This window comes from Rutidosis leptorrhynchoides, chromosome 1, assembly GCF_046630445.1.
Source record: "Rutidosis leptorrhynchoides isolate AG116_Rl617_1_P2 chromosome 1, CSIRO_AGI_Rlap_v1, whole genome shotgun sequence".
Taxonomy (NCBI): domain Eukaryota; kingdom Viridiplantae; phylum Streptophyta; class Magnoliopsida; order Asterales; family Asteraceae; genus Rutidosis; species Rutidosis leptorrhynchoides.
In genome coordinates this window covers 60,723,097-60,750,914 of record NC_092333.1, presented here as the reverse complement: position 1 = coordinate 60,750,914, position 27,818 = coordinate 60,723,097, and the positions used below count along the sequence as shown (strand labels likewise).

The following is a 27,818-nucleotide window of genomic DNA, read 5'->3' as shown; positions in this document are numbered from 1 at the left end:
GATAACATTAAATACAAGTAGTAACAGAAGTAGTTTCAAACACAGAAATTCGATGGTTTTTCTTGGTCCTGTGCGTTGATAACAACGGGGAAAGAAAAGAACCTATGATAATGGTGATGAGGTGGTGACGTTCATAAGGTGATTTTCCGCTGCAGCAAGAACAACTTGTTTAGTCGTCAATAGCAGTAGGGAACCGACAGTAGCAGTAGCAAACGAATCATGCAAACAACAAAAGGTAGTAGTGAACAAAATAAAGAAATATAGGCTTGATGTTTGTTGGCTGCCAAAACAGAAAGAGGAACAACAGAGGTTGCAGTTGACGTTCGATAACAATTAATGATGGTGGTGAAGAAATTCACGAGGGTTGTGGTGTTTGATTGTGAAAAACAAACAGAAGTAGCAGCAGTTTAATGGGTTTTTGGTTTGATACGAAGGTTGACAGGAAACGAGACAGAATAGCAGCAGCCTACAGCGGTTTGAATGGAAACAAAAATGCTATTGTAGCAGCTGGTAGCCGAGGGTTTATGGTGATGATGGCGGTTGTGGTAGTGTGGTGGTGGTGAACCATGATGGTCACATGGTGATGTTCTCCGAGTTTAACAAGGGTATTAATTGGGTTTGGTGGAGTTTTGTATGCATATACATATAGAATAGATAAAGAGGTGACGGTGAAAGGAAACAAGAAAAGAGACAGGATCACATGGTGGTGATTTGGAATGCATATCATGTATGCATATGTATATAATATATGCTCCGAAATATCCTAATGGTGGGAAGAAGTGAACAAAAACAAAAAACTTTAAATTATTAATAATAATATAATAATAATTATAATATGATTTAAAAATTAAAACGTGCGATAATATTAGCCGTCGTTTACTATTTCTATTACGGACTGGCTTTCGTGCTCCGTTGATAATGGATAAAAGTACACAGAAAAATCCCAAATTTTTATATTAAGTTCATGTATTTATTTTAGTCATAAAATGTGCGAATCATGGTCGAGTAGGCTCGTCTATTATTTATTTTATTACACTCACAAGCTGGCAACTTATTTAATATCAATCGAAATAATGGACGTGTGTTATAATCATTTACTAAATAAATTCGAAACTACATATATATATTTAATATACAACAATTATATATATTGATATATTTCAATAATATTTATAATTTTATAATATTTTATTTTATTTTAATATAAATTCTAATAATTAAATCATATAATTTTTCAAATTATATTTCAAATTATATTTATATATATATATATATATATATATATATATATATATATATATATATATATATATATATATATATATATATATATATATATGGTCGAAGGTCAAATGAATATATGGAACAGTTCAAAATTTTTGATACTCAACCTAACAGACTTTGCTTATCGAGTCAAACATATTAAATCGTATTGAGAGTTTGATTTAAAATTAGTCGAAATTTTCCGGGTCGTCACATTAGTAGACGCTCTTATAAGAATCCCGGAGATTCTTATTAATGATCTGGTAACGTGGATCATCAGTCTAGTATTTCTTGAATACATGAACATCTTGTTTATCTCTACAAATAAGTCCCAAAAGAAAAGAAAACGAGAGTGAATCTGTTGAAAAATCTTGATTAAATAAACCCTGAGCTACCTTGAGACTTGAATGGTTTGAATTTTCTAAGATGCCTAGCTTGTTATGTATCACTCATAAATAAATGGTTTTAGACCATAACGCATATATTTATTAAGTGTTATCTTTTATGTACTTCAGATTGTAACTTGTTTGCAGGTAATATAATTTGATTATCTTGCTGAAATATAACTCATTATTTGCTTATCTTATTTGAAGTTTTAGTATGAATCCTGCTGAAATACAACATCAATTAAATGGTAAAGACCTATGTATTGCAGATAGTGGTAATATACACACTATGATCAAATCTAAGAAATATTTGATTGATTTAAATCAAATGAATGAATTATAAATACTATATCAGGTCTTGCAAACATGATATAAGGAACGGAAAAGGCAAAAATTCATATTACCAAATGGTACGAATTTTCTGATAAACAATGCTTTGTTTTCTCCTAAATCAAAGAGAAATTTGTTAAGTTTCTCTGATATATATCATAATGGATACGATTATCAGCCAATGATAACCGGAAATGAGAAATACCTATGTAGCACCGAAAAGCGCATATGATGAAAAGCGCAGCGCATATGATTAAAAGCGCATATGATAAAAAGCGCATATGATGAAAAGCGCAGCGCATATGATGAAAAGCGCAGCGCATATGATTAAAAGCGCAGTGCATATGATGAAAAGTACATATGATGAAAAACGCAGCGCATATGGTGAAAAGGATATATGATGAAAAGCGCATATGGTGATTAATGAAAAAGCACATATGGTGATTAATGAAAAGCACATATGGTGATTAATGAAAAGCACATATGGTGATTAATGAAAAGAATATTGAGAAAGAATCACCAATGTTTCTTGAAAGAATTCAAGGTTATATATATGGACCAATTCATCCATCATGTGGACCATTTTGATATTTCATGGTTCTAATAGACGCATCTAGAGGATGGTCTCATGTTTGTGTGTTATCAAGCCGTAATATGGCATTTGCAAAGTTTTTTGCACAAATTATTAAATTGAGAACACATTATTCTGATTACACCATTAAAAGGATGAGACTTGATAATGCTGGTGAGTTAACATCTCAAGCATTTAATGATTATTATATATCTACAGGGATTGTTGTTGAACATCCAGTTGCTCATGTGCATACACAAAATTGGTTTAGCTGAATCAATAGATAAACGCTTGCAGCTAAGAACTAGACAATTGATAATGAGTACAAAACTCTCAATATTTATATGGGGAACATGTAAATTTACATGATGCGACATTAATTCGCATTAAACCAAGTGCAAGTCATAAATATTCTCCATTACCAACTTAATTTTGGTCGAGAGCCAAATATTTTCCATCTTAGAATATTTGGTTGTGCAGTGTATTTTTAACTGCACTACCACAACAAATGGTTCCTCAAAGAAGGATTGGATATATATATTGAATATGAAACATCTTCAATTATAAGAAATAGTGAACCCATAACGGGTGATGTTTTTACGGCACGTTTTTGCTGATTGTCATCAAATGAAAAATTATTCCCTATATTAGGGGGAAAAATGAAAAATAAAGAAAAAGATCTTTCATGGTGTGAACATAAATTAATGTATCTTGATCATCGCACAGAAGAATGCGAAAAGAAAGTTCAAAAAATAATGCATATGCAAGAACTTGCAAATAAATTACCTGATGCATTTACAGATACAAAAACGAGTGACTAAATCATATATATACTAGCAATAAATGCTTCATCTAGAATTGAAATTCCAAAAGCTGGCAATAATGTCACTCATGAGTCTTTGCCACGCCAGAAACATGGGAGACCAATTGGTTCCAAAGATTAAAAATTCTCGAAAAAGAAAATCAGCTGATAATGAGGTAAAAGAAAGTTTTCAAGAAGAAACACAAATCAATACTCCTTCTGCAGAGGAGATTGATGATGTTAATACAGAAATTGCAATCAATTATGCACATTCAAAAAAATAAAAATAAAAAAATAAATATTATGGAACCGAAATGACATGAAAAATCTTGATGAGATATTTTCATATAATGTTGCATATGACATCATGAATAATGATGATGATCCAGAATCAAAATCTGTCATGGAAAAATAGACACGATTGGGATCATTGAAAAAGAGCAATACGAGCTGAATTTGAATCGCTCAATAAAAGAAAAGTTTTCGGATCTATCGTTCCCACACCTAAAGATGTGAAACATGTGGAGTATAGATGGATTTTTGTGCGAAAAAGAAATGAGAAAAATGAAGTTACAAGGTATATTTTTCTCAAAGACCGGGAATTGATTATGATGAAAGTTATTTCCCTGTTATGGATGCAATTACTTTTAGATACTTAATCAGCCTGTCAGTTTCTAAAAATCTAAAAATGCATCTCATGAATGTTGTTACTGCTGGTCAATATAGATCACTTGATAGTGATATATATATATATATATATATATATATATATATATATATGAAGATACCTGAAGGATTCAAGGTGTCAGAAGCATCCAATGCAAAACCTAAAGAAATGTACTCAATTAAATTACAAAGGTTTTTATATGGGTTGAAACAATCGGGTCGCATGTGGTATACCCGATTAAGTAATTACTTGATAAGAAAAATGGTATACAAATAATCTTATTTGCACATGTTTTCTTATTAAGAAAATAATGTCCGGATATGTAAGTTGTTATAACATCATATGAACAAATAAAGAGATCAGTATTGCCTTGGATTGCAAATTGAGCATATGCCTAATGGTTTACTTGTACATCAAACAACTTATACCGAAAAGATTTTAAAATATTTTTAAAGACAAAACCATTGGTTGTTAGATCACTCAATATTGACACTGATTCATTTCATCACTGTGAAGATCATAAAGATTTTAACGGATCAGAAGTTCCATATCTTAGTGCAATTGGGGCTATTATGTATTTTACAAATTGTACAAGACCTAACATTTCTTTTGCAGTTATTTTGTTGACAAGGTTCAGCTCAGCACCTAAAAAAAGACATTGAAATGGGATCAAACACATATTTTGATACCCTTGAGGAACTGCTGATTTAAAATTATTTTATTCTAACGATTCAAAACAAGATTTGGTTGATTATGTATATGCATGTCATATATCTAATCCTCATAAAGATAAATCTCAAACTAGATATGTATTCCTAAATGGAGGTACCACAAAATCATGACGTTCTTAAAACAAACACTTGTTGCAACATCATCAAATCATGACGAAGTGATTGCATTACAAGAAACTACTCGAAAATGTGTTTGGTTGAGATCAATGACACAAATCATTATTGATTCTTATGGACTAGAACGCTATAAAAGCCCAACAACTATCTATGACGAAGTGACGAGGCGCTACAGCCATAGAAGGTCTTAACGGTCATAAGTTTAATGGAAAAGAATGGTATGTTGGTAAGGCTCAGAAAAGGACTGAAAGGGAATAGGAATAGAAACAACGGTTTGAGCAAACCATGAAGGAGACTGTAGACAAATCACAGGGGCTAAACTTGTACATAAAAGATTCAGATGATATAGTTTCAGATGAAAACCTCAGATTCTTCTCATATACTCAAGATATCATAAAAGACAACCAGATTAAAATGAGATACGTTCAATCAACAACTCTGCTGATCTTTATACCAAAGCATTGTCAACTGCTGTCTTCAGAACACACGTTCACAATATTGGCATGAGGCAAGTTCAAAAGATGTGACGACTCAGCGATATCTACTTGAGGGGCAGTCAACTCTATGCTGCACTCTTTTTCTCTTAGCTAAAGTTTTTATCCCACTGGGTTTTTTCTTTACCAAGGTTTTTAACGAGGCAGTAACTTGTAGTTGATCTTAATAAAATAAAATTGTCGTCCAAGAGGGAGTGTTATAAGTCAAATATATATGGCCGACAAACTGTATACATACAGTGAAATGCATTAAATGCATTTGATGAATTGTGACTAGCAATAGTGAATTGTGACTAGCAATAGTATCTTTAAGGACTATAAATATGCAGTACATGTATGTAAGATTGATACACTGAAATTATTAATTTTACTCATTCTCTCATTCGTCTTCTTAAAACAATATCCAAATAATAAGTCACTAAAGGTATGTTATAAACTCCTAAATTATAACAAATACTCCTTTGTGAAGTTGAAATATTTAAATAAACATGTTTGGCATAGACAATATATATTATCATTAAACAAACTAACGAATATGAAGTTTGGAGTCGGTGGCAGAACTAGGATTTTTTTCACCGGGGAAAAAAAGTAACAATTTTTTTGGACAAAATATGGAGGTTTCGGGGCAAAAAAAATGAGGTTTTTAGGCAAATTATGAAAGTTTATGGACAAAATTTGAAGATTTTAAGGCAGAAGTTGAAGAATTTTGGGTAAAATTTGAAAATTTTGGGGCAACATATGTAGGTTTTGGGGGTGGGTGGGGGGGGGGGGGGAGGGAATAAATTCACTAGGGGTAAAGTCAAAACACCTAAAATTTTAACACTGAAAAAAAACCACTTGGGGTGGGCGCCCCCTAACCCCATGTAGTCCCATGTAGTTTCGCCAATGTTTGCATTCACCTTTAAGAGGCTCTTGTTATATTAGAAAAGGTTGGATACCTTGACTTTAAATTGACAACATGTGAACAGTCCTGGGTCGACAACTAAGATGACATTAAATAGGCAGATATCTAATTGTTCATTATATTGGCATTAGTTAAATCATGACATAACCATTCACTATATCATGGTTTGAGTTATAATCATAAAAATATTTTTTACATACACCTAAATTTAGAGTGCTTCATCGTTAGATCATGTTAATCAACCCTAAATTCGACGGGAGAATCGAATAACCCTAACAATAAGTTTCGAAAAGAATATGATTTTGGAGTAAAATCGATGAGAAGAATTTGATTTAGGGTTTTTTCTTTTAGTAGCGATTGTGTTTTAGGTTATGGTTGTATGAATTTTCTATCAACGAATTGGACGATTAACGATTGAAGAAGAATTTGATTTAGGGTTTTTTCTTTTAGCAGCGATTGTGTTTTAGGTTATGGTTGTATGAATTTTCTATCAACGAATTGGACGATTAACGATAGAGCAATGAATTCGCCCTATCAAATGAATCAGATGATAGAGACAATTTGATGATTGTTACTCCACGATGATTTTAGTCGAAGATTGTAGGGAGGGTTTTGCAATCGTAAATTACTTCGTACATAATGAGTTTAGGCTCGTGTCTAAATTAAGGGTATTATTGGGATAGTTTGGTATAGTGAAGAGTTATTGAGTTATATTTAAATTTAGTGCTGTAGATTAGGGGGTACTTAGTGTCAATTGGTTGATCTAATGGCTACGATTAGAAGTTAGGTTTTTTGATATCTCAATTAGCACTTTCTTTTCATGTATAGATAGAAAGAATTAATTCACGTAGTTTTTTCGTTTCGTGTTTCATCTTGCAAGTAACGTAGATATGAATCATCTCAACTCACTTCTTTGCCCATTATGCAACTCACACATTAAAACCATTGAACACATCCTTTCCTTTGTCCAAAAACGTCAAGTGTAAGGTTATCTATACTAAATTGGTGGAACCTCCCTTCTAACTCCATCACCACCATTAACGACGTAACCATCTCTGAGCAATCGTTCACTACGTCGAAAACCGGTTCACACATATGGCAAGCCACTAAATGGGCCTCATCTTACATTCTTTGGAAACACAGGAACCTCAATGTTTTTAGCAAAAAAGAATGGTATGTAGCTTCAATTTTAACCGAAATCCAAGCACAGACATACGCTTGGATATCCAAAAGATCAAAGAAATCAACAATCGATTGGTATCAATGGCTCATCAATCCGTCATCCTACACTTCAAATCAACAAAGATCGGGCATTGGCTAATTTTCATCATGTCCAAGATGGCCCTTTTGTATCCACGCTTCTTCATGGATAGGTTTTGCATTTTGTCACTTGGTTAAATGGGTAGTATTAATCAACTTTGTCACCGCAAAGTCGGTACTGTTCAATTAATTCTATCCAGCTTGAAGTTTCAAGTTTCGCGGTGCCAAATTGCTATCTTATTCATGATGTGGTCATTTGCTATTTTCCGATATCATCATATTGTATAGAATTTATAGGGCCTGTAATTATCCATTATATTAATTAAATTTCTTGCTTTTCAAAAAAAAAAAAATCTCATATCCAAATGAATAGTTTCATTTCAGACCGGGTTCAAGCAGGGTTTGTTGAAATGGGTCGGCACTCTGCACAACCTAACATAAACCAAACCACCATAGTAGGGTTTGTTGATCAGTGTGCCCTTAAAGCAAACTCGCCAACTTGAAGGTATGTGGGCCATCCTAGGTTAGGTTGAGATTTTCACCCGCTTATATAATCCGGTCAAGTTGAATATATGAATGTGCTAACCCGACCCAAATTGTCGCCCCTATATTTCATAAAGTACTACTATTATAGGTAGGTGATGATATAGTACATATGATGATGATAAGCACGAACCATTCGATAACTCGAATAAGCTTCCTTGTTAGATGAATATAACCTACACTACTTATATTTAAAAGTACAATTAAACTAGTTAATTTGAAATGTTAAAAGGTCTGCATTGTGAACAAATAATATACGTTATTGACCAATATACATGGATTTATATTTGTTTTTAATCTAACTAATTGTTCTTTTATTTATTTTTGTTTTTTTGATGGAAATGTCATCATCTACCAATGAATCTTCTATCGACCACTGAGTTACATTATTTAGAGTTGAATTGGTGGCACTCGAACGGATCATAAGTCAGAAACGGATCCTAACTCAGAAATAGAAACGGAACCTAACTCAGAAAAGTTAATTGGTACAGGGTAGGTTGATCTTTCATATGTGTGTCATGTTATGAAATTTTTATTAGATTTATGACACATATATGAAAGATCAACTTACCCTGTAACAATTAGTTTTTTCTATGTTGGGATTCGTTTCTGTTTTCGAGTTAAGAAACGTTTCCGACTTATTATTCGTTGCTGATTTCTTATTGAGTGGGACCAATTCAACTCTAAAGAATGTAACTCGATGGTCGATAAGAGATTCATCTGTAGATGATCACATTTATATCAAAAAAATAAAAATAAATAAAAGAACAATTTGTTAGATTAAAAACAAATATAAATTCATGTATATTGGTCAATAACATCTATTATATGCGACAATGCAGACCCTTTTAACATTTCAAATTAACTAGTTTAATTGTACTTTTAAATATAAGTAGTCTAGGTTATATTCATGAATATATCTAATAAGGAAGCTTATTCGAGTTGTCGAATGGTTTGTGCTTATTATCATCATATGACTCTATCATCCCCAACCTATAATAGTAGTACTTTATGAATTATAAGAGCGGCAATTTGGATCGGGTCAGCGCATACAAATACCCAACTTGACCGAATTATATAGGCTTTACTATTTAACTCTCAAATACATACTTAGCATCAATTTTAACTAATTCAAGACTTACTAATACAAGTCTTCTCAAAACATACCATAGCACCAATTCTTAACTTATATACAAGAAGTTATTCTTTAGTTAAACTTGCTCAAAAATCAAATTTTAGACATTAATCAACAAGCTATAAGCTACTAGCTCACATTTTCCAAAAGCCATCATCTTACCCAAACTTAATCCATAAACCCTAACTTGCTAGATTCGAATTATGGGTTTAAATGGTGTAATAATCCTCAATTAAACACTAACCCAACCAAAAAAAACATACAAATGTCAGATTAAAAAGCATAGAGACACATACCTTAAGTCTAGGGTTACAAAATCCCCAAATTTAGGATGAAAGAACGACGAATCTAAATCCACGTACATTACAGTTACAGTTTAACTCAAACCCTTCTATCCTTAACAAGGTAAGATATGACATCAAATGACAGCCTAACACAAACAAAATATCCAAAACCATAATCATATAATCTTAAATATCACAAACTACATCATACCACTAACATAATAATTCCAACTACAATTACTACAGCATCAACAATTTAAATATATATAAATATGGACAAAAAAAGCAGCTCAAGCTAAAAGGTGAATGCTCACAGTATATCGATTATCATCACCAAATACAAAAAATTACAATTTACTACAACTCTCAGAAACGAGTTGTAAAATGAAATAATTTAGCATTTGTTAGGACTATACACAAATTCAATTTAACGTGGATATATATTAAAAGCATGTCCTGCATTTGATTATAGTAAACTTCATTGATTTATCTAATACAAGTAAAAGATCAGACATAAAGCTATAACCCTAACATTAATCTACTAGACACACAAAAAACTAAAAAAAAAAAAATCACAAATTGACTTACAAGCATTCAAGATTACAGAAACAAAATGATTAAAGCACACAATACATGTAGAAAGGTGATTCGGCTACAGAGATGTAATGCGGCGAATTTGGGGAAGTGGTACGCAAAGATGAAGGATGGAAAGAGATGGTTATGTTGAACCCTAATATAATGGGCTCAAAGTTGTTTATTTAAACTGGGTTGTTTTTTGTAAACGGGCCCAAGCCTATAGTTAACTTTGCGTAATCAAAAAACAAAAGCGATAATATTCGTGTAGTGCTTTTGGACAACCCAAGTTCTCTCTTTGCTTTCCTTATACAGTAGTTTATTGAAATACGTTACACTTTTATTTTATGTGTATTTCTTTCACAAATTTAACAATGGTAAATGTGTGGTATTTTTACATTTGGTCAAATTGAAATAAAGAAGGAAAGCGAAAACTCGGATGGAAAAATGAGACTTATTCTTTGTTTTTAAACCATGTGTTGTCATGCTCACAAGTCACATCACTTGCCATTTTATTAAGTTTAGACAATAACCTTACTTTAGGATGGAAACAAAATTAAGGTTTTCTTCGAGTTAGAAATTTCGTATTGGATAGTAAGATCAACGTGAGAGAAGTTTGTTATAATATAGTTTTGTCTATTTTCTTACCATAACTTATTATGAACCACGTACCCTAACTTATTACGAATATCATATCATATCATATTTGATATGTGAATATGACGTGATCAGTGGCAGAACCATGAATTTTTTTACTTGGCGATTTTTTTAAAAGCGTAGCATTTTTTTTTTTGACAAAATATGAAGTCGGTAAACTTCCTTTTACTTACCTTGGGTTGCCTATTGGGTCTTTGATGAATAAATTAAAAGATTGGCAACCGGTGATTGATAAAATAAAAAAGTAGATTTTCGGATTGGAGAATGTGATCAATGTCATTCGGTGGAAGATTGGTTCCTATTAAATCGGTTCTAAATAGTCTTCCGTTGTATTACTTCTCGTTGTTTCGTGCCCCGCCTTGTGTGATTAAATTTTTAGAGAGTGTGAGGAGAAAATACTTTGGGGTGGGTGTTGGGGGGGGGGGGGGGGGGGGTTGGGATCCGAGTCAAAAATCTCATGGGTCAAATGGGACTCGGTTGTTTCTTCATATGAAAATGGGGGGTTAAACATTAGCCTTTTAAAAAACAAAAATCTTGCTCTTTTGGGTAAATAGTGGTGGAGGTTTAATACCGAAACCAATTCTTTTTGGGTGAAAATCATCCGTAGTATTTATGGGTTGAGTGGAGGTTTGGATTTGGGGTCTGGCTTGGTTCCGTCCTCAACTCCAAGTCTCTGGAAAAATATCATTGTTGCAGGTACCTTTATTGACGAATTGAACATCAATTTCAAGAACTCGTTCAAGAGGATTGTGGGCAATGGCGCATGCATAAGCTTCTGCAATGAAAAGTGGGCTGGGAATTACAAACTCAGTGATCGTTTCCCTGGGCTTTATCGTCTTGAAATCGATAAGGACTGCAAAATTAATGATCGAATCATTGTGGATGAAGCAGGCCGTAGAAGTGTTTGGAATTGGACACGCGAGATGACAGGAAGACTGATCCATCAACTTGCTGAACTAACAGATATTTGTGTAGGTACTCTCGTTGATGTTCGAAAGTCAGACGGATGCACCTGGTCCCTGTCGTCAAATGGAATATTTTCGGTCAAAGCTCTTACCTAATTAATCGAGCAACAAGGCGTATCGAACACTGCCGTTATTGAAGAAACCCATCGAAACCGTTTGGTTCCAAAAAAACTCGAGGTTTTCGTTTGGAGAGCAATCAAAAGAAGAATCCCGGTTCGGTGCGAGCTTGATAAAAGAGGTATCGACCTTCATAGTTCTAGATGTCCACTTTGTGATTAATGTTTAGAAACGGTAGATCATTCTCTAATCTTTTGCAAGCACTCTATGGACGTGTGGAATCGGGTATATAATTGGTGTGGCTTGGGAAATTTTTCTAACCTTAGCATCGGCGAGATCCTACGAGGCAACTACACGACCATAATGTCTTGTTTAGGAAGGAGAATATGACAAGCAATTGAATGGGTGGTTGTATATTACATTTGGAAGAACCGAAACAACAAAGTATATCGGGACAAAAGTTGGACCGCTCCAATAGCTTTAAGTGAAATTCAACTAAAGTCATTCGAGTGGATTTCGCATCGTATTCATGGTAGAAAATTGGATTGGCTCACATGGCTAAATAGTCCTCGTTCTTATTTCACATTGTAATTCTTGTGTTGATATAATTGTCGTGTATGGGTTTGGATACTCGCAAACCCGTGGTATCGTGTAATTTTGTTGGGTAGGTCCTTCTGGACTCCCTGAACCTTGTATCTCATTTTGTGTTATTAATAATACCTTGCTTTTTCAAAAAAAAAAAAAAATGAAGGTTTTTTTTTTTGGCAAAATATGGCGCTTTTGAGCAAACTATAAGCATATATAAATCTATTGATGATTGATAGATTCACTCATATTATATATTAGAAATTTAATAAATAGTATAATTTCCTGTGGAACAGATTGTTCCTAGAAGAGAAACCTATAATTTCAGGTTAAAAGATGATATGGTTATAGGTCAATATAGGGATGATCATGGTGAGAGTTGGCCAAGAGTGGATTGTTAAATTTCCTGTCCTGGAACAGATTAAAATACCTAAATGGACTGATAAGCAAGATGAAGTTGTTTGGATTACCAAAAATAATAAAAAGGTTCCTTATTCTACAAAGCAGGCTTGGTTAGACCTAAGGGTTGATGGTCCAGTTAAAGAGTGGTGTCACATTGTGTGATTTCCCCAAATTGTTCCTAAGCATGCTTTTGTTCTATGGTTAGCTATATAGGATATACTTCCTATTCAGAAAAGAATGTTGAGATGGAATGTTAATGTAGGTTGCAGATGTGTATTGTGCTCTCAAGAACCGGATTCAATTGAACATTTATTTTTTAGTTGCAGGTACTCTGAAAAGGTTTGGTTGAGCATGAAGGAAATGCTATTATTTAGGGGTCCGCCTAATAAGCTTAGTGATATTGTTGAGCTAATGTCCAAATTAGACCTGACAATTGTGACCCATACTCTCAAATTCGGGTCAAATGGGTCAAGCTTTAGGTCAATTGGGTCTTGAGAAAAATTAAGCCTGACAATGTAAATCAAAACTTAAAAAAAATCCAAATGAGTTTCTCTCCAACCTATTGAGTCCTATAAAAAAATTAAGGAACGAGTCTAATGGGTATCAATACTCAAAGTTCAATAAATAGAAATGGGTCTAATGGGTTTTGTGAATGGGTCAAATGGGTCGAGCACAAAAAGTTGCATCTGTCAAAAATTAATGAAAACATTCATGGTTATATCATTTATTATGTATATTAATAGTTCTTATGTATATATAATAAATAATAATAACTAATATAATGTAATAAATGTAAAAAAAAGCGATGTAACCCATTTGACCCATTTGACCCAACTGACCAGTGACCCGTTTCGACCCGTTACCCAAACCGACCCAACCTGACCCATTTTGGCCCGTTTAAAAAATTGTCCCGTTTGACCTATGACCCATTTCAACCCAAAACCATTTTGACCCGTTACCCAAACCGACCCAACTTGACCCGATTGCCAGGCATAGTCCAAATATCCATTCAGTAATCATATTTGGAAAAATTATCACAAGATTGGTGTTTGCTGCAATTGTGTATCATGTGTGGATGGAAAGAAATCTGAGAATTTTCTAGAATAAGAAAAGAGATGATGCTGAGTTGGCTGATTATATAAAGGAATTTATTTGGGTCAAGTTGTTGACTTTGAAGGTCAAAAGGTCATATGATGTGCAAAAAGCAGAGTTGGTGTGGAATATTAAGTGGAAATGTAATAAGTGAGGGTTGAGTGGTTTGTTTTGTGGTATTGTTTTTGGATTTTGTTATTTTGGGTTGGTTGTCCTTCCCTTGTGTATGTTGTACTTTGGTTAATTATTCATATAATTCTCCCTTTTTTTGTTAGAAAAAAAAATTAAGAAATAGTTGTATTGGTAGGTTTAAAAATAGATGGTTATTAAAATTTTGGATATCGTGGAGTGCTTTTGTAGTTGTTTGTTGTCCTCTCTAGTTTTTTTTTTTTTTTTTTGACCAGTATTTTTTTGTTTAGTTAGTCTGCTTGGTTTGTTTGCTTTGTTTAGTTGTGTACTTGTGAGGCTTGTCACCTTTTTATATTTGTATAGTTATTTTGAAAGTCCTTAGTAATGTAAGTTTTTTACGGATGTTCACTGTACACGACTCCGGACTACTTTCAAAATATGTTGTCACCTCATAGATTAATCGGGTCGAGTCGAAAATTCAAGTCATAAAAAGAATTAAAAAAAAAAGATAAGGGTCGTTGACTTTTTACAATCTCCACCACTACTCGCCGGTATTTCAGCTACTCTTTTCTTTGCTTTGCGTCTTCATATCATCTTAATTTTATATTTATATCCATTTCATTTTATTTTCTTCTACACACACTGACACATAGACATAACCATAGATAATAATATAAATATATTCATATTCACAAAAATATTACGCTTTTCATCGCCTACACGTATCATCATCATCATCAAAAATTCTCAAACTCATATTCACAAAAATATTACGCTTTTCATCGCCTACACGTATCATCATCATCATCAAAAATTCTCAAACTTTTCTATTGCTTTTACTCATATCCAATTGCAACTCGGTAAGCAAATTTACAGAAACTCTTGTGTTTTGTTACAGTTTTAATACTACGTAATAATAGTATGATATGTGTCAATACCGATTAGGGTTTATCTGATTGATATACTGATTGTCTCTGAATTCTGGTTAATTTACTGTTAATTTACTCGTTTTGATTCTGTTTATCGTATCTCGTGAAAAGGTTTTACTCCACTTATCAATTCGTTTATTTATCGTATGTGATGTCTCTAATCGTTTTGTAGCTCTATGTTCATTCACAGTTAAACTAAACTATGATATCATCATAATATATATATGCGCAAAGATAAAATTAATTTAAATTCATCTCGTTTCAAAATAAATTAAAATCGGTTCATGTGTAAGTGCATAGAAGCTTCTCGATCACGCTATTCAAAGATTTAGATTACTTCTCTGTTTATTACATTTAATGCATCATTTTGTATATGGACAATTACTTTTTCCTGTTCATCATTATATATTTTAATCGGTCACTTAAAAGTGTGTTGTTTTGATTTGAGCTGAATCAGTTTTGACCCACTACCCATCTTGCTACCTCTACTATTCACACCTGTACCCTGTTTTTACATTTTCATAACATGTTGTTTTTTTTGTGTTCATAGAGAGGGATGACTTTCTCTACTTTTGAGAGTGTTTTTACTCTGGGTGGAGAAATGACTTGTCTTTATTCTCGGATAGGGGAAGGATTGTCTACATCTCACCTCCCCCATACACCACTTATGTGGTATTGGGTTTTGTTGTTTGTTGTTGTTGTTGTTGTTGTTGTTGTCAATCTAAACTAGGAAAACTTTGTGACAGATAACAGACGTTATTGACATGGATTTATATTCTCGTAAACGAACTGTTGGCCTAAATTCTGCGACTAGAAAGGTATCAAGTTCATCTAAACGAGATATTACTGGCTCTAGAGATGAAGGTATTCAATTCTGCAATAGAATTGGTTGCAGTGGTAGACTTAACCATGCACTACATACTCAAAATTATCTGAGGCCTTCCTTCAATTCTTCATACACGAATGTGAAGAAACGCGAACATAATACGTCAGAAAGTAGTCAAGTCAAATCAAAGTCAAAATCCAGAGATACCGAGTCAAAGAAAGGTGTATCGAATTGGAAACCGTCTGGTAGGACTGTCATAAGGAAGGTGTATGGTCAAGGTCAAACATCTGGTCTTGCAAACCAAAATAGTGAAATGGGTTCATTTGACCATGGAAAGAAGAAAAATACAGTAAAAAAGAGGTCAACAGAAGGTGAAAGAAGCTCGTCTGCTAGTGGGAAGAAGATCAGTGGGCCATCAGCATCAGATGAAAGTGGGTCCCACTCTACATATGGACGTGGTGTTCCTTCTGTAAGGACTCGTAGCTCTTTCAATCAACAACGAAACAATCCATCTCCAGTTCGACGTAATCGTATGACTCCCGATAATGTCGATGCAATTGCAAACGTAAATTTCTTGAGTTATATTGACAGTGTTTAATTTGTATTTAATGAACAGTGATTATTGTTGCCTATTGTTTGTGTGCTGTTTTGCAGGTTCTACTGGCTCTCGAGAGGATAGATCAAGAAGAGGGGTTAACATATGAGGTAAGTGGTTTCTGATTTTATGATAAATAAAATAGAAAATGGACATGACTCTAACTTGGCCATAATTAACAATAGCGATAACAACATGTGGGTGTCGGTTGAGTGATGGACATGTCATAACGGGTTTGGGTAAATACCGGAAACATTTTTACAATTTTGAAATGGGGTTCAGGGCAAATCAAGCATGAAACAGTATTTATGATAATGACGACTTAATGTAGTTTTGAAATTTTATATACTTCATCCGTCCCATAATAAGTATCCTGTTTTGACTTTTCAAAGTCTATCTTTTCGACCTTGACCTCAAATCTTTTTAATTGTGTTATATAATAATTGATGAAACTAATACCAATAAAAAGTAAATTTAAAACCCAATCCACTCATATATATTTCATCACATATTATATAACACAAATAAATATATATAAAGTCAAAGTTGAGAAAGAGAGACTTTGAAAAGTCAAAACATGACACTTATTATGGACGGATTCAATATACGTTGACTCCAACGTTTTTTAGCTAAAACTTTTAAGGTAACTCTTGTAAATGGCTAGATGACAAGTACTGTATGACCCAGGTAGACCAATTTAATGCATATTCAGATTGAAATTATCACCTTTAGTTACTAACTTATATGTCTAATATTTGTAGCAACTTCTGGGAAATTCGTTTATTGGTGGCTTCAACTTCTTTGATCAACATAGGGACATGAGACTGGACATTGATAACATGTCCTATGAGGTTTGCTCCCCCATTTGTCTCTTTATAATCCATATAGGCGTATAGCATTTGGTGTCAATTGAGTTTTCATATATGTTGTATAAACCGGTAATGATTTTTTTTGGTTCACATGAATCAAGTTGTAACTCATGTCAATGATATGTAATCTGACTTTTTTTTTTTATGATTTTGTTTATAGGAACTGTTAGCACTAGAGGAGGAAATGGGCGTAGTGAGCACCGCACTATCTGAAGAGGAACTATCAAAATGCCTTAGAATTAGCACATACAAACCGTTGCATATGAATAAACGGGGAATAAGAGGCAATTGCTGTTTGGATGACACTAAATGCACTATTTGTCAGGTAATCTTTCTTCAAGTATCATTGTTTTCATATCCCTAAAGGTAGAAACTTTGACCTATTTGGTTAAATGGGTTGACTTATTTTGACCTATATACACGTATATATAATCTGATTGGTGTCTGTGTGTGTTTGCAGGAAGAGTTTGTAGCAGGAGATGAAATAGGAAAGGTGGGATGCGATCATGCGTACCATGCAACGTGTATCAACCATTGGATGCAGTTAAAAAACTGGTGTCCTATTTGCAAAGTGTCGGTAAAACAATCAAACTCTTGATAAAAACATATGCATTCTGGGTGCTTGATTTCTCTGTATAAAAATCGTCTGTCTGTGTCTATTGTACATACATACATACGTACACACGCGTACATACATTGTTTAGCTGGCTTAATAAACCCAGGCTTCTTAGCTTTGTGGTACACTTAAACGACATTGAAACTTTGTTATTCATCACTTGAATCTTCAACTACTTATAATGGCTTTATTTGTTGCTTTTTTTCTCTTATTTTTTTTTTATTTATAATACAGGTAATTACATTAGAATCTTCCTTTTCATTTATAAGCAATTAAGGTTACCTTACAATTATCACACTTTGCATTATTATTGGTAGATCCACTATACCTTATTGAAATACCTATACAAATTCTCGGATGCATAAACAGCAATCAACACAGATACAAATATTAGCAATGGTTTTTGTGCACTGCTAAATGAAGGTAGTCTTAACGGCCTTAAACTTGGCGTCTGTTGACTAGCCTGGGTTGACTTTTTCTCTAGTGGTTGTGTTTGTTTTGTTGGTTCGGTTTGGACTGGTTCTTGACATGTAGGAGTCGTTACATCTGATATTTCTCTGGTTTTTGCCTGTAAACATAATGAATGGTTAAAAAGTATTCTGTTATATATAAGACTTAATTACACCGATAGTCCATGTGGTTTGTTATCTTGCAAGTTTTGTCCTTCAGCTTTTTTTTTTCTCACTCATATAGTCCCGTGGTTTACAATTCTCTCACGGACAGTCCCTAAACTTTTCACAGGCTTTAAAGATCTCTGTAGAATTTCAAACCACAGGACTATCCATGCAAGGAAAAAAGTTTAAGGATGAAACATGCAGGATTTTACTAACCATTGGGACTATTTTTGTAATTAAGTTCATATATAAAGGTAAGTACTACCAACAAGGAAGTATGGGGAATTAACTCACCAAATTCTTGAATTGTAAATTGTACAACATGTCTATGTATCGCTGTTTTGCTTGCTTATTCGTTTTGTTTAATTTCGTCCAAAAACCATACATCAAGCCCATGTTCAACACTTTGTTAGCATATATCTTCCACGTGTAACTGCAAAACCGAAACGTTATTTCCCCAAGTTTAACATGAGTCGAACGACATACTTTAAGATACGTTCAAGGCCACGACTTACCACTCGTAGATACGTTCGAGTCCAGCTCGAGACACCTTATCCCAATACTCAACATCAACTTTACATTTTGTAAAGAAATCAGCAATCTTATCACTCGATTCATCTCCATTATTCGGATCGATTTGAAACCCCGAAACCCCGTCAACCACAATTTCCGCGGGCCCACCTTGATTGGTCACAAAAGTCGGGAGGCCGCAATTCATTGCTTCAATAACCGTTAACCCGAAAGCTTCATACAATGCAGGTTGTACAAAAGCCCCTCTTGTATCTGCAATACAACGATACAATTCTCCATTGCGGACCCTATCGTTTTGAGCTACTATCCATCTCATTTGACCCTTAAGTTTGTATTTTGCTATCAATTCGTGCATTTTCTTGATTTCAGCCATTTCTTCTCGATCTTTAGATTTTGATGGATCGAAAAACCCTGCGACCACAACTAAGTTGACCAGACTTCGAAGACGTTTGTTTTTCCCAAACCATTCGGTTAATCCCGTTATGTTCTTTACGGTGTCGAGCCTTGCCATTGAGAATATTATCGGTTTCGTTTTGTCTGTCAAATATCCCCTACTCAAAAACCAAATGTAAGTTGTATACACAATTTTTGTTTTTATACAAATTATGATAAATTGACCCAAACCCATTTGGACCCCTGCAAAACTCGTAATCTTGCGAATTCGATAATAAACTTACATATGCTCGTTGTTCTCTTGCTCACTAAAAAGTAGCTCGTTAATTTCGGGATGAAAAGAGGTTAATCGTTTATCTTTTTCCGTGTACGGAAGATAAACCGATTGGTCTGCACCAGGAGAAGCTATGTTGAACTTTGGATCGAACACATTGATGCCTGACACAACCCTACAAAGTCCCGGCATCGTAAAAGCTGCATGGGTCTCATACTGTCCAGGCCTTCTCTTACTACACGAACAATCATACAAAAACGAACGTTCAAAAATACTTATTTTTTACTTTATTTCAAACAAGGCTCGGTTTTCAGATATCTAACCTCCCTGCAATTTCTTGATAAGTGCTCGTGATTATAAAATCAGTAGCGTTCATTGAGATCAAATCAGCTGTGAATTGGCATGAGAAATGGTACTTTTTTTCAAAAGTTTTCCAATTAACATCTGAATTTTCGTACTTTGTTTTCTCCAACGCGTGTGCAATAGTTCCCTGAACACGAAAATCAACCCGAAAAACGATGAATCGAAGAACTTGATTATCCTAATTGAGTAAATTAAAAGTTTATCTGAAATGAAACAAACCTGTGTTACTCCAAATTTTTTGGCCATAAGAGATGCTACAATGTTTCCATCTGTATAGTTTCCGAGTATAAGATCCGGTTTGCATTCCATTACCTCTAAAACTTTAGACGCCGCGTCCTAAATTATGAAGCAACATATGAACATATCATTTGCAGGTGAAGTAATGGGCGGGTTGGGAAATGCGTCAAAATTAGTATCTTATTTCAAAGAGTTTAACCCAGCGGGTTGGGTTGGACACACCAAAAGCACATGTTCCAGTTAAACGAAGTTTTGAACCTTGTATTATACGAAGGTTAAAGATAACCCATTTTGATATGTATATAAGTAAATGGGTTGAAATTGCCACCTCTAGTCCACTGAAAACAACTTCCAACACCTTCTGAACCCTAAAGTGATGTAATGAACTAAAAAGATACTAACTTTATATCTTGCTTTTCAAAGCTCGAATACTAACTTTATACCTGTGCGAATCTTTCAAGATACGGGTATATATCGAACCGCGAAACCCATTGACGAACAATGCCTTTCGAAGTTCTAAATGGAACACGAAGGATGTGAGAATGCATAGTGTTCAAGATTGGTTCCATTTCTTCGTTACACTTTGTTCCTTGCGCATCAGGAATGAGTCGACTCACCTACCGAGTTATATTCATTATTAACTTGCATCAATATCAAAAATATCAATTAATTACCAACTTTTTAAAGCAGCCTCAAAACATACCACTAAAATCCTAGGCTTTGCATTCAGTCCTTGCTGCTTTATCCTTAACAAAATCTCTTCTTCAATAGCTCTCACTTGATCCAAAATGTATACAACCTGCGCAAATTCATATATTTATTTTTACCAAATTTGCGTAACTTGCATCTAATATAATTAGTACTCCGTAACTTTTTTTCTTCTTGAAAATTGGGTTTGGAATCACTGACGGGAATCGAAAACCACCCACCCGATCATTTTCCACACATTATCAGGCGGAAACCCGAGCCCCGTAACGGGGTTCTGATCGATCAATCCATACAGGCATGTGGATCGAGCCGAATTCCCGCGTACGGGTCAGTAAAACCTCCCTCACGGACTTTTTATAGAGCCAGGGGATCGAACCCTTGACCTCAACCGTGCCTAATACTCAAGGTATTGGGGTTGAACCATTGGGCGACGACGAAGGTTGTTCAATACATTTAGTAACTTAAACATTTTGGTGCAATTGAAGATGAAAATAAGTTACCTGGCCACCAGTATCTGGCAATCCAAGAACATCTGATTGTCCAAAGTATCCATGAATTGAAAAAATAACAATATTGAAGATAACTGGAAGCCTACTAAAGAATAATTCCATGTTTATCGGATCGGGAGCTTGAAGAATCTCCGAAAGCATCTTCATTGTCTCCATAACTCTTGCAGCAGTATCCCCCCATCCCTTTTCAAATCCCCACTCTTTAAGCCTAAAAAATATACAAACATTAAACACATGATAGTCGTCGAAAATACATGGATGTGTATAGAAGATTTGGGTTATTGACTAGTTTACTTGGGCTCGAATGTACAATACTTCTCGTCTTTTGGGTGGGCAGATAAGTAGACATCAGCAACAATCAGAGCTTTTTGGAGCTTGGTAACTGTATCTAGTGTCTGATTAACCATTAGCTTCTGCGGTACAAAATCAAGAAAAACATAAGAACAGGTAAACATGTAAACCAATAAGGTTTTCTCATTCTGGCTACCCGGGGATGGGGAGTATTTTTATCAGATGTATGCGGCCTAAATGCCTAATCTAGGTATCCGTGACCGTTTCCGACCACTTTTCTGGCCACCTCTAAGTTATGTTGTTAATGAGGTTCGAACCTCTTGTCCCCAATTACTAGCCTATGATCTACACTCAACAATGTGAAGAATGAGAGTATTTCATAAAATGCTTTATAGTGTTGTATTGTACTACATATTTTTGTATTATACATTGAAAATGTGTACAATTTTTTTTTTTAGAACGGCAATATCGGCCTATTTTTTCAAGGATACATGCCCACAAACAACTGAGGCTTTTTACCACTCAACCAATAGTTCGGTGGTACATATTAATTACTACTTGTGCTTAATATACATATGATCATATAGTGTTACCTCTCCATGATGATTTAGAGCTAGCAAATGATCAAGCAACGGTTTTGCATCCTCTATATCGCCACTAAGCCTTGAAGTGGTGAACTTTGAAATGTAGCCGAATCCATTTCCGATAGATGAAGGGAGAGTTAGTTGCGGTGTACTTATATCGAACGCTCCAAAATCTAGTTCAAGTGCATTTTCATCCTTTGCCCTATCATATACAACATTAATAGTAACTGACTAACTTCGGAGTAATATAAATGTGAAACAAATTAACATAAGTGTATATAAGAAATAACGATTAAGCTTAATAAAAAATACAATAAATAAATTAAGAAGTACGTTGTAGTTTTAAATAGTTGACATTCAAATTAGAGTATGCCGTAGTACCAGTTATTATCATAAATGGAATCTTTGAACTTCAAATAATGTGAAGGAGTAATGGATTGAACGGTGACGTCATCAGCATTGATCTTGAGGTACTCCCATCTTCCTGGACTCCACCTCACCCCTAATATCACATATGGTGGAATTACTACTGCTTCCTGCATTTTCACCATAACTATACCATTTTAATTACCCCTAGAAACAGGTTAAACCTAATAAGTTATGAACACTTTTACAATGTCTAAATATACATTTTAGTTCAATATGTAGCACTTAATGTTGTCTTCAAGATTCATAAACATACTCAGAGAGGCGATTCTATGTTATAATCCGCGGGGTCATGGAACACCACTAGTTTGAAAAATTTTAGTAGAAAATACTCTGTAAATTGTACAGAACACTACCAAATTTAAATGTATGACCCCATATATTTTTTAAATATGTAGTTTTTTCTTTGAATTGTTTAAGACACTACTAAATTATACTACTCGGACCCCATATATTTTTCGAATTTATAATTTTTTTAAGGTAAACTATCACTAAAATAGCAATCTATTATAATTGGTACTGAAAAAAATTTCGAGACCCCATTGAGTTATGATCCTAGAATCGCCACTGAACATACTCTACATTTAGTACAACATTCAAATTTAAAAACTTTGATTGTTTATGTATTGTTGCGTATCTATATGGTTTTGTTTGTTTCAATCCTTTCTTTGCTTGTTAGTTGTTTTGTTAGGTTTTCGGCGAGGCTCGGGTTTAATTAGCGTTAGATCGTTTATTTTGCTAGATCTTGTTTGTTTTCTGTTTTCGAGCCTCGCGAGTGCTTTTGTCTTGTATCTTTATTTTCTTATCTCTTTTTGAGATGAAAATTAGTTAAATAAGTATTCGTTTTTTTGGCCAAAAAAAAAAAAAAAAAAAAAAAAAAATTAAACAGCTTAGTACAACAATCTAATAAGGTTTAATGATAATTCTAAAAGTTATCGTTACGTTTAGAATTTATGTCTCTTAGTTACAGGTGACAGATAAATGTAAACTCAATATTAAACTGCTTAGTACAACAATGAACAATCTGATAAGGTTTAACGATGATTCTAAAAATTGTGGTTACGTTAAGAATTTATGTTTGTTAGTTATGGTTGATAGATAAATGTAATAAATTATTTTAATTCATACCTCATAACGTATATGATTTAATGTTCACGCTACAACTACATCATAGCACATGCGTGTAGAATGAACTGAATCAAGTTATTTGTTGTGCATATCATGTATCATGAACATTTAATTATATTAATGCTTGTTTGTTGACTTTTTAAAAAAAAAAAAAATATAGAATTAATTAATTAAATTTAAAATTTATATGTAAATAAAGAGAGGGAAATTAATGATAACCTGCGTGGAACTCAATATTTGTCCCAATGAACCCTCCAAAATCTTGGTTCTTTCAAGCTTGTCCTCTATGGTATTTTCAATTATGTTAATCAATTCTTGGGGTTTCACCAATCTTTTCCCACGTGATGTAAATCTTTATACACAACATAAACTTTAAGGTGTCAACGACAATGAAAAAGTAAAGATCCGAATTCCTTAACAAATTTATCAATATAAATTCAATAGAACATATGTGAATAATTTTTAAAAGTTTGAAAAGAAAAAATATGTAAATATTTGTCATGCATTTCAAATGCACTAATTATTTGAAATCCTTAAGTACTCTCTCCATTGAAAAAAAGAATGTACACTTATAATTTATATTGTTAAATAAACTTTTAAAACTGCTCAGCTGCTACAGATAACTACATATGGGCTTTTGTAAATGTTACTTGTATTATTTCGCGGGATTGTGATGTACATACTTGAGATAGATAGTCGAGCATTTTTGGGCTACATAATGGACCCTTATAGTTGTATAATCTGTAACTTATGATAGTATTAATAAATTTTTCTAGCTTTAAAAAAAAAAACTCATAATTTATATTGAAAGTAATGAATGAAGGTAAATAAAGAAATTTAGAAAGATATATTAGTTACTTTGGTAAGTGGACAATTTTGAGACATATATAAATATTGTAAGGTGAATACATATATGGCGGATGGAGTAAAAAGCATACCGTTCAAAGCATATCTTTGCATGGTATCGGCTTTGTTTCAATGTGTCGCCCAAACTCTTCGCTATGTCCATGAATTACTTACTAATGAAATGAATGTATCACGACAACAACAAAGATCACTTTTGGCTGTGCGGATGTAACGGTTTCAATCAATTTATAGCTTATGATAATTAAGTTAGTAAACTAGACCCAATGTTTCAAACGACAAAAGTAATCAACTTATGTCGTTGAAGGGAAAATATGAAAATGATCATTAACCCAAAAAGGGTTTTATAGGGAATTAATTAACTTGTCTCGTAGTAATATATACTTTGAGGGCAAGACTAAAGATGTTTTTGTGGGTAGCGAAAGAACATTCTTTGGTTGAATTGTGGGCCAAAACAAACATTGACTTGTACAAAGGACAAGAACATGTGGATTTTTGTAAAAAATCAAACCTTTTTTTTTTTTTTTTTTTTTTTTTTTTTACGAGGAACCCCACTATGGGTCAGAGCACATTGGTCCCCCCACCGCAGGTAAACCCCGGGTAAACGGCAAGCCAGCCCTCCACCGCTACCAGGTAAGGCATTCTCCAGTTTGGTCATTAAATGCGGACACCCCTTAGGATTGAACCCGAGACCTCCCCTTCACTGAAAGTGCTGGTGGCCACCCAGGCTAGGCCTGGATGGTTAAAAAAAAAAAAAAAAAAAAAAATCAAATCTTGATTCTTCATTAATTTATCAAACTCATTCGAGGAAGAAAAGTACTCCCTCCTTCCCTATATTATTGTCCAGTATTCCATTTTGGGATGTCTCAAATTAATTGTCCACTTCCATAAATAGAAAGGAAAGAAGATATTTCATTGGTGGATCTGGAGAGAAGATATTTCATTGGTGGAGAAATAAAGTTATTGGAATTTCCTAAAACTGTGTATTTTTTGTCTGGTGACAATAAATATGGGACGGAGGGAGTACTACTTTTGTTTAATTAGTATTTGAAACGAAAATTTGAGGAATATTCAAATGAAATCAACTTTTAAGTCGAGATCCAAGGAACCAATCAGAGTGCGACACGTGACGCGATAATCACATGTGATTGGAAAAAAAATTCTTTTTTTTTCAAAAAAAAAAAAAATTCGAAATTTTTTTTTCGATTTTTTTTTTCAAGCACATGTGATTGAATTTGACATGCAGTAAATCACATGTGATTGTAAAACCCAATCACATGTGATTCTGCAGTAAATCCAATCACATGTGATTGAAATTTTTTTTTTAAGTAAAATGACGAATTTCAGTAAGTTTGTGCTAAAACCTTTAAATACCAAGTTTTTGATCAAAATTTGATCAAATCACCGAATTAAAGTATAAAATTTTGAAGATATGATCACGAAACGCTAACAAATTTGATCAAATCACCGAATTAAAGTATGTTTCCAGTTGAAACTTTTTAAAAAAAAAATTTGAATTTTTTTTTCAATCACATGTGATTGAATTTGACATGCAGAATCACATGTGATTGTGGTTTACAATCACATGTGATTGGGTTTTACAATCACATGTGATTGGATTTAAATGCTAAATTTAAAAAAAAAATTAAAAAATTCTTCAAAAAAAAAATTTCAAAAAAATAATAATTTTTTTTTCAATCACATGTGATTGTCGTGCCACATGTCGCGCTCTGATTGGTCCGTTGGATTTCAAGCAAATTATTGGATTCAGGGGATTACAACTCACGAAAATTTATCAAAAACGGAGGAGGTTATTGATGATTAATTTCGTAGATTAAATTTTCATGACCCGTCCTAATCCATCTTGACGAATACATTACATTTGGTTACATCGCGAGGTACTTGACCTCTATATGATACATTTTACAAACATTGCATTCGTTTTAAAAAAACAAACTTTCATTACATCGACAGTTGACGGCATGCATACCATTTCATAATATATCCAACTATAATTGACTTAGTTATAATCTTGATGAACTCGACGACTCGAATGTAACGTCTTTTGAAATATGTCATGAATGACTCCAAGTAATATCTCTAAAATGAGCAAATGCACAGCAGAAGATTTCTTTCATACCTGAGAATAAACATGCTTTCAAGTGTCAACCAAAAGGTTGGTGAGTTCATTAGTTTATCATAAACGATCATTTTCATCATTTTAATAGACCACAAGATTTTCATTTCCATTTCTCATAAATATACGTCTCATGCATAGAGACAAAAAAAATCATTCATATGGATTGAACACCTGGTAACCGACATTAACAAGATGCATATAAGAATATCCCCATCATTCCGGGACATCCATCGGACATGATATAAAAACTCGAAGTACTAAAGCATCCGCTACAACGGATGGGGTTTGTTGGGCGCAATAGATTTATCTTTAGGATTCGCGTCAATTAGTAGACTGGTTTACTAATTCTTAGGTTACCAAGCAAAATGGGCATATTCGGCTTCGATCATTCAACCATATAATGTAATTTCGATTACTTGTGTCTATTTCATAAAACATTTATAAAAGCAGCGCATGTATTCTCAGTCCCAAAAATATATATTGCAAAAGCATTTAAAAAGGGAGCAAATGAAACTCACAATAATGTATTTTGTAGTAAAAATACATATGACGGCATTGAACAAGTGTAGGGTTGGCCTCAGATTCACGAACCTATATCATTTATATATATATATATATATATATATATATATATATATATATATATATATATATATATATATATATATATATATATATATATATATATTAAAACATATAATCGTAACTGAACCAATTTATTTATTATGTCCTTAATTTATATCTTATGTATATTTAATTTGTGTATATATTCAAAATGATTAATATTTATATAGTTATATTAATATATCTATATTTGTATACATACTTGTTTAATGTTGTATGTAAAAATCGATAGTTTGTTATTTGTAAGTATTTATATAAATAATACTAGTAGGTTTGATATACATAGTTATGTGAAATTTTAATATAATTGTAGTATATATAATAAGTATATTATATGTACAAAATATTTA

The 27,818-nt window shown here is 33.4% G+C and overlaps 2 protein-coding genes across 2 annotated transcripts; one reads left to right on the top strand and one right to left on the bottom strand.

Moving 5' to 3' along the window:
- The first annotated feature begins 14,644 nt into the window (after positions 1-14,644).
- Positions 14,645-17,957, top strand: LOC139886454 (uncharacterized). The gene is made up of 7 exons (XM_071870276.1): positions 14,645-14,663; positions 14,734-14,807; positions 15,623-16,267; positions 16,357-16,407; positions 17,059-17,148; positions 17,327-17,491; positions 17,627-17,957. The coding sequence occupies exons 3-7, from the start codon at positions 15,641-15,643 to the stop codon at positions 17,762-17,764; spliced, it is 1,071 nt and encodes a 356-aa protein (XP_071726377.1). The 5' UTR covers positions 14,645-14,663; positions 14,734-14,807; positions 15,623-15,640; the 3' UTR covers positions 17,765-17,957.
- An 81-nt stretch (positions 17,958-18,038) lies between these two features.
- LOC139860389 (sucrose synthase 7-like) lies at positions 18,039-24,849 on the bottom strand. Its single transcript, XM_071849154.1, has 14 exons — positions 24,779-24,849; positions 24,060-24,192; positions 22,668-22,822; positions 22,296-22,488; positions 21,706-21,824; positions 21,403-21,619; positions 20,898-20,993; positions 20,638-20,811; positions 20,177-20,293; positions 19,918-20,084; positions 19,605-19,829; positions 18,912-19,478; positions 18,691-18,829; positions 18,039-18,350 (listed from the first exon to the last, which is right to left on the bottom strand). Exons 1-14 carry the CDS (start codon positions 24,847-24,849, stop codon positions 18,105-18,107), a joined length of 2,619 nt encoding a protein of 872 aa, XP_071705255.1. The 3' UTR covers positions 18,039-18,104.
- Positions 24,850-27,818: the final 2,969 nt, after the last annotated feature.

Coding starts and splice junctions, on each gene's coding strand:
- LOC139886454 (XM_071870276.1), top strand. CDS start 15,641: ATGGATTTATATTCTCGTAAACGAACTGTTGGCCTAAATTCTGCGACT. Junction 16,268..16,356: donor ATGTCGATGCAATTGCAAAC/GTAAATTTCTTG, acceptor GCTGTTTTGCAG/GTTCTACTGGCTCTCGAGAG. Junction 16,408..17,058: donor AAGAGGGGTTAACATATGAG/GTAAGTGGTTTC, acceptor TAATATTTGTAG/CAACTTCTGGGAAATTCGTT.
- LOC139860389 (XM_071849154.1), bottom strand. CDS start 24,849: ATGGACATAGCGAAGAGTTTGGGCGACACATTGAAACAAAGCCGATAC. Junction 24,193..24,778: donor GCAAAGATATGCTTTGAACG/GTATGCTTTTTA, acceptor TTGTGTATAAAG/ATTTACATCACGTGGGAAAA. Junction 20,994..21,402: donor TGCCAGATACTGGTGGCCAG/GTAACTTATTTT, acceptor GAATTTGCGCAG/GTTGTATACATTTTGGATCA.